Genomic DNA, 7,519 nt, shown 5'->3' with positions numbered 1-7,519 from the left:
ATGTTGGTTTAACAAGCCAGTCGTCGTTGGTTCGAGTCCAGGCTCGGGAAGGTCGAGTTCCGAAATTTAGCACCAAGGCTTTGCTTTGTTTTGCTTCTTCCTCTACTGCTTCGGTATGTGCATCATGGCCACGAAACCAAATAACTTCAAACGACCAACGTAGGATTTTTGTCCCGACCACTCCTTTTCTAGTGTCTTACCATCCAAAGACCGCGTTAGACTACAATCTGATCAATTGCCTTCTTGCTCATCGCTTTCGCCAAGAACTTCTTCAGGAAATTTGCATCATTTGGTATGCACCTTCATTTCTTGAGTAATTATGAAATATATCTAAATCGATTTTTCTTTTTGGATGTTCATTACCCTTGTTTGTGTATTTATTTGGTTATCTCGACTCATCTCCCACACTCACCTTCTCGAGATTCATGCGCCCCGCAACACAGTTTTACTCAAGCATACACGGACAGGATTGCTGATATTTTGTATAAACTAAATAGTGTGGAAGAAGTAATGAGTCTCGAAGAACAGATGAATATATCGCTAGTGGCAGCCCCACCCGAATTCAACCATCTTCTGGGTCCACTGCCAGTAGTAAGGGACAAAATATAAACAAGCAGAAGAAGCAAGTCAAGTGCTTTCATTGTTGAAAACTCGGTTGTATGATGAGGAAGTGCTACGCTTCACGAAAACAAAGGCAAATGAGAAGACAACAAAAAAGGAAACTAATCAACAGGAGGCCAACGTTGCTCTAGTGGCCCGACAAAATGGTACTTTCATCTGCCGTATTCCTCTTGACAGGATAAATTTGCGAGAGGTTGGAACGATCAGGCAAAGACAACGTCATTCTTGGCATCAGGGGTCGAAGGACACAATTCAGGATCAAGAAGAGGATTTAGAAGAGTTGATATGAATGATTTCCCTGTGAAGCATCGGGAAAATTCTAGGTAGTACTGGATTTAGGAGCTTCAAACCATATGTGTAAGGATAAGGACATGAAGGCTTTTAACAAGCTTTGGGAGATGGAGAATCTAATTTTGGTGATAACAGCTGAAGATCGTGAAATCTCAAGGTTCAACAAATGAGTAATTTATAGCAATCATCGTCGAAATCTGTTGAAATTTCAGAAGAATTTCAAATGTTTTTTATTTTTCAAAATGACGATATATAACTTAAATAGCAACTCTACTCCCGCATAATCCAATAACCATAAAACGTGCCTAACAACTAGTCCAGGATATAGCACCGATTGTATGGGGTATTGCTAAATCGGGTCTACTATGAAAGGCTGAAACTCAAAAGGCTGAAACACGAAAGGCTGAAATTCGAAAGGCTGAAATCACGAAAGGCTGAAAACTACATAAGGCTGAAAACACGAAAGGCTGAATCACGAAAAGCTGAAAAATCATAAGGCTGAAATTCACAAAGTTCATTTCTAAAAGAACACTCGTGGCCTACGGCCGACTCGATTGTCCGAGATGTATGCTGTCCTTACTCGCTATCGCTCGTTCGGACTAAACTAGGGGATCACCCCTACGAGTCAGTAGACCTAGAAAAACGAACGAACCTATACAGAGGTGATTTCGCGGGGGGGCTGCCCCCCCGCAGTGGCCGGCGCTTCCGACGGCGGGTCGCCGGCGCACACTCGCGGCCTTCGGCCGTCTCGCCCTGAATCATCTAGGAAACGTGTACAAGAGTCAAGTGTGTATAGATTCAAATGTTGCCGAAAATTAATTTTCCATTGCACAAACCAATTAATACTCAAACATTGAACTCTGTCACCTTATAAAAGTTTGTTATCCATGTGTCCGAATTTTTCAACGATTATGATTCAAAAGTTTCAGCCTTTCATGTTTCAGCCTTTCGTTCATTCAGCCTTTTGTGGTTTCAGCCTTTTGTGCATTCAGCCTTTCGTTATGAAACATACTTTTCCAGCCTTTCGAGTTTCAGCCTTTCGGGTTTCAGCCTTTTGAGTTTCAGCCTTTCGTTACTAACCTCGCTAAATCATATGGATTTTCATCCGTTTATTTTTGTTATTGATTATGTATGTGGGCTATCAGATATAAAGATTTCATAATCATACCCACCATAAGCAACATTTTCATTTGATATTAAAACTGGCAACGCTAGTTTTTAGTACAATCGAGCAGCCGTCTATAAAATCGACAAACCACTTAACTTCGGGCTCCCCTCTTGCACATCGACTTGCGCAGAGTTGCCAATGTTCCAGTTTAAACTGGATTCCTCCAGTTTTTTTCAAGTGATCCAGTCAAACAGTTTAATCCCAAAATCTTCCAGTTTTTTTGTATATCTGCCAGTTTTATCCAGATTTTTTGGACACTCAAGCTCCGACTGGTTTGGAAATATTTTTAGAACGTAAATTTTGTGGATTGATTAGCAGCATTTTCAGTATTGTATCTTCTCGCACGAAACACGGCCAAATTAAGGATGTGTTGTGCATGGTTGAGATAAAAAGACAAGTAAGTTCAGCTTTATTCTAAAACTAACAAATAGGTGTTATCAGATCATGAAGAAAAAAAATAATAACAATGATGGGTTAATGTTATATAAAAATAGAAACAATCTATCTCAAAGATATTATATACAGGCGGCATTCTTCAAATTAATTTCAGTTGCGTAGCAGTTTAAAAACTGTTCGAATTCACAGAACGTAAGAAAATGTTGCATCAATTAAAAAAATTTTGCTCCTGTGAATGAAAATTTTCAGTTTATAATTTCAACAAAATGTAGGCCTTAAGTTGCTGTACTTAAAACTTATATTGGATTCAATAACCTCACTCTCACAATTTATTTTTTCGGTATTTTGTAAATATATCCAATCCAGCTTTTTCCAGTTTTTTCTTCAGCAATCTTCCAGTTCAATTGAAAATTTTGTTGGCAACTCTGGACATGCGTGCGCCCATTGTTTCCTATCGTGCAGTCATATGACACTTCTTTTTCATTCATCGTCAGAGAAGAAAATCTCTCAGCGGAGGACTGCTCGCCATCAGAAAAACTTAAGTTAGTCGAAAATATTTCTGCTTTCCCTGTTAATAATCGGTGCAAAAGTGTGAAGAATAATTCAGCAAGATGCCTGGTTACATGTTTAACATCGATGGTGGCTATTTGGAAGGTCTGTGCCGTGGATTCAAGTGCGGAATCTTAAAGCAGGCAGACTATCTAAATTTGGTTCAATGCGAGACTCTTGAAGGTAAACATATGTAAAAGGAAATAATTAAAGATTCTTGGTGTATTAACGTTTATAAAGTGATAAATTGTAATGTGACTTCATCACGGGATAGTTAAAAAGAAAATCAATGAATAATTTTTAATCTGAAAGTTGATCATATGACCCTCCTCAGCACCATCAACAAAAGTAGGGGGGTCCACAAATGTATTTTTTCTGGCTTAAATGCAAATAATTTATAGATTCTATAATTTTCAATATTAAAAGCACCAGTTATTATTGTTGAAATAGAAAAAGCACAACATGATTATAACAAAAAATGTTACTTTCAGATTTAAAGTTGCACCTGCAGGGCACGGATTATGGCCAATTCCTTGCAAACGAACCGTCTCCACTAGCAGTTTCGGTTATCGATGACAAACTCCGTGAAAAATTGGTCATTGAGTTCCAGCATATGCGTAATCATGCCGTTGAACCCCTGTCAACCTTTTTGGACTTCATCACTTACAGTTACATGATTGATAACATTATTCTGCTTATCACTGGAACGCTGCACCAGCGGCCAATTTCGGAATTGATTCCAAAGTGTCACCCTCTCGGAAGCTTCGAACAGATGGAGGCTATTCATGTGGCCGCCACCCCGGCTGAGCTCTACAATGCCGTACTGGTGGACACTCCGTTGGCTCCCTTCTTTGTCGATTGCATCTCGGAGCAGGATCTGGATGAAATGAATATTGAAATTATTCGTAACACGCTGTACAAAGCGTACCTGGAGGCGTTCTATGATTTTTGCAAGAAAATTGGCGGCACAACAGCTGATGTTATGTGTGAAATTCTGGCGGTGAGTCTTTGTTAACATGTATACTATGTTTCTTGTTTTTTTGCTTACTATGTGTCAAAACAATCATTTGATTTTTTCGCTTCCGCTAGTTCGAAGCCGATCGTCGCGCCATCATCATTACAATAAACTCGTTCGGAACCGAACTGTCTAAGGACGACCGTGCCAAGTTGTACCCTCGCTGTGGTCGAATGAATCCGGACGGTTTGGCTGCGCTGGCTCGAGCCGACGATTACGAACAGGTCAAGGCTGTCGCGGAGTACTACGCTGAGTATGCCGCGTTGTTCGACGGTTCCGGTAACAATCCCGGCGATAAGACGCTGGAAGATAAGTTCTACGAGCACGAGGTGAAGCTGAACGTTTACGCCTTCATGCAGCAGTTCCATTTTGGTGTTTTCTACTCGTATCTTAAATTGAAAGAGCAGGAATGTCGTAACATTGTCTGGATCGCGGAATGTGTAGCCCAAAAGCATCGCGCCAAGATTGATAATTATATTCCCATCTTCTAAAAGGGAAAATTCATAGATTGTTTGCTAGTGCAAGAGAAAAGTTTAGACATTCCTTTTCATGTGAAAGTGGATAAGCTGCGAAATAACGACGATGAAAGTATTATACGTGTTTTATCTTTCTGAAATATTACCGTTGCTGTTTCGAGTGCAATCGAAGAAGAAATTACAGTTTCCCTCAGGCTTTAAAACTCTAATTCAACACGCCATACACAATCCTATGTAAATGCCGTTTCTGTTATTTGTTTGAAACATTTTATCTATTTTAGGGAAAAAATTCTTAATACCTGTCCGCCAAAGGTGAACGCTTTCTGTACATTTATTTGTGAACAATAGAATTTATTGAATACTGCACTAATCGTAATTAAACTCCAATTAATCAATGTACAATGGTGAAAAATAAAGTGTAGATAACCAATATATTTCACTATGTGTCATCCTTCGTTAAAAATGCCTAGTCTCAGTCAGGTTATGGGGTGTGAATGGCAGATCTCGAGAGCCTCCAAAATGTATCAACCATTCAGCTCGTTTCGATTTGTACAATGACACCGGTATGTGGATGCTCCTAAGCGTCCCAGCTGGCGCTATTGAACACATTCTTCACATTAATCGTTACTTTGCGCAATAGCGAATAGACCTACCTTTCCGGAAGCCGAACTGATTACTAACGAGACCGTTTACTTCGCCAATCTCAAGATAATTGAAGATAATTCTCTCAAGCTGCTTGGCCGCAGTGTCCAGCAGACATATAGGCCTATAATCCAATGCTTTCCCTGGTGATTTCCCAGCCTTCGCCAATAAGACCAGTCTCTGTAGCTTCCACCTCTCCGGGCAGAAGCAGTCATCCAGGAGTTCTGCATGACTGCCTAGAACTACCCAGGGGCCATATTAAACAGGAACATCAAAACACGGCTCGGCATAGTACGTTCTCTCCCCCTTCACGCTGGCATTTGAAAACAACGAGATCAAACGTAACCTGGAAGAACATCAAATGTTACCGAGAACTCAACAGCTGATAAATTCAGCGAAATGTTCAACAAGTTTCCGGCAAAATTTTCAAGAACTTCGGCAAATGAAATGGCAATACTTTCTGGTTTACGGTAAATCGATGTATTTGCTGCTGAATGTTCGTCGAAATATATTGCTGACAATAAATGTAGAGCAACATGTCAAAAGGATCTATCTACTTTCATCGATTCTCTTGATTGACTTTTCATTTGTTTAATAGTTCAGCTAAAGTAACTATTCCCAACGTGGTTTTTATTTAAAAAGCTAGATTAGATTCTCCGCTATCAAATGGTGTAAAGAACATATTATCATGAAACGTGTTTAATAAGCCGTGGCGGTTGAAAGAAACCGATCGATCAAAAAATCAATCAAAGCAGATAGATCCTTTTGACATGTTGCTCTAAATTTGATAAAAACTTTGCCGAGCTCGATCAGCTGTTGGAGAAATTGCCGAGATAAATTGAGTGTGCAGGTTCATCAACACGAGAGAAATCGAAACCTTTGGAGTAGTTGAATCTGTGTTAGTGCGAAGTCAGGAACCAGTTTTTCAATAACATACGTTGTTTTGTTTACGATTTTTTTTTCAGAAAAGCCATTCAAGAATTAACTATTTCTAAAAATATTATGGTGTAGTAACAACCCGGGAACCATCTAACTTGTTGTAGGAGTGGTCATTACCGGGTATTCGGCTATCATGTCATCTTGTACTGTATGTGGTTCCCGTGGTTCTGTGGTTAGCGATGTCGGTCGGCTAGCTCCCACACGGTTGTGATATCGGGTTCGATTCCCGATCAGGTCGAGGATCTTTTGGCCACCTTGAAAATACTGGGTTCGCCAGCAGAATTGCTCGAGCTCGCATGATTAATTCTCCGCCGCCACACAACGTTCTCCTGCACGCCACCGAAAATGAACGGCTGGTATCGTTGTCCAAAGTGACCAGCAGCGTCGGCAGAATTATTTCGTTAAAATCCGTAGATTCTACGGATTTCCCCTCTTTTCTACGGATTTCCCATATAAATGTTATTCCGTAGAAGCGAACAAATCCGTAGATCTACGGATAAATCCGTAGATCTGGCAAGCCTGGTGACCAGCAATGCAAGGTAGACAAATTCGTCGACTACCTCGAGCGCATCGCCGTCGATCGCCATATTACTGCCTAAGCGGCCCTGTCGTGGTCGGTTCCACCAGCCTTCGTTTTAGACATATTGTTCTTCAACCCAACCTTCTCTACCTTGCATGTTAGCAAAAACATCATATCAAGAAGACTGGCATCTTTGGATCGATCCCATACAAATGACAAGCGTCAAATCAAACAGCGCACTCCCTCTATTAAAGGTGGAGGTTTGCATCGCTGCGAAGACAGAGTGGGCGTATGTGGTGGTCCAACCTGTGCGTTCGGCTCGCATTCGCATCGCCAGCACGCACACTAGCATGCGTCAGTGCCACTTTTACTCGAAAGACTGCGCTGCTAAAACTGTCGCTCAATCTCAGGCAGAGTTCCCAGTCTTTTTGATATGATGTTTTTGATGTTAGTCTAATGTATTGCTTTGTCACCACTTCTAATGTTCTGTCGACAATCCCAACAAACAATTTTGTTGGATAACGGCTTGTTGAACTATAGTTCAGCCGAAATCCACTGCATAGTGGCTTATTAAGCTGTAAATCAACAAAAATGTTTTGCGAAATTGCAAACATTTAATTTTCCAATTTTCCTAATCAAAATTTAAAAAAAAATACCTTACTGATCGAACTCTGCAGGTTGTCTATCAGAGTTCAAAATCTGATAGATTTCCTGTCAGAGCAGATGTACCTCAAGGTTCAGTGTTGGGTCCAGTCCTGTACAACATATTCACTTCGGATCTTCCTGATTTGCCTCCAGGATGCACAAAGTCATTGTTCTGCGAAAACACAAGCATTTCCGTAAACGGAAAAAGTCTTCGTGTCATATGCAGTCGATTGCAGAAAAGTTTAGATGTTTTTTCT

General features: G+C 40.6%; 1 protein-coding gene and 1 long non-coding RNA gene across 2 annotated transcripts; one reads left to right on the top strand and one right to left on the bottom strand.

The window, feature by feature from the left end:
• The first annotated feature begins 2,923 nt into the window (after positions 1-2,923).
• On the top strand, positions 2,924-4,950 carry LOC129716934 (V-type proton ATPase subunit d). The gene is made up of 3 exons (XM_055666781.1): positions 2,924-3,208; positions 3,517-4,025; positions 4,115-4,950. The coding sequence occupies exons 1-3, from the start codon at positions 3,088-3,090 to the stop codon at positions 4,529-4,531; spliced, it is 1,047 nt and encodes a 348-aa protein (XP_055522756.1). The 5' UTR covers positions 2,924-3,087; the 3' UTR covers positions 4,532-4,950.
• On the bottom strand, positions 4,661-5,642 carry LOC129716944 (uncharacterized). Its single transcript, XR_008726669.1, has 2 exons — positions 5,170-5,642; positions 4,661-5,112 (listed from the first exon to the last, which is right to left on the bottom strand). It is a non-coding gene; the product is annotated as an uncharacterized LOC129716944 (long non-coding RNA).
• Between the last annotated feature and the right edge of the window lie 1,877 nt (positions 5,643-7,519).

This window comes from Wyeomyia smithii, chromosome 1, assembly GCF_029784165.1.
Source record: "Wyeomyia smithii strain HCP4-BCI-WySm-NY-G18 chromosome 1, ASM2978416v1, whole genome shotgun sequence".
Lineage (NCBI taxonomy): Eukaryota > Metazoa > Arthropoda > Insecta > Diptera > Culicidae > Wyeomyia > Wyeomyia smithii.
This window is presented reverse-complemented; position numbering and strand designations above follow the sequence as displayed.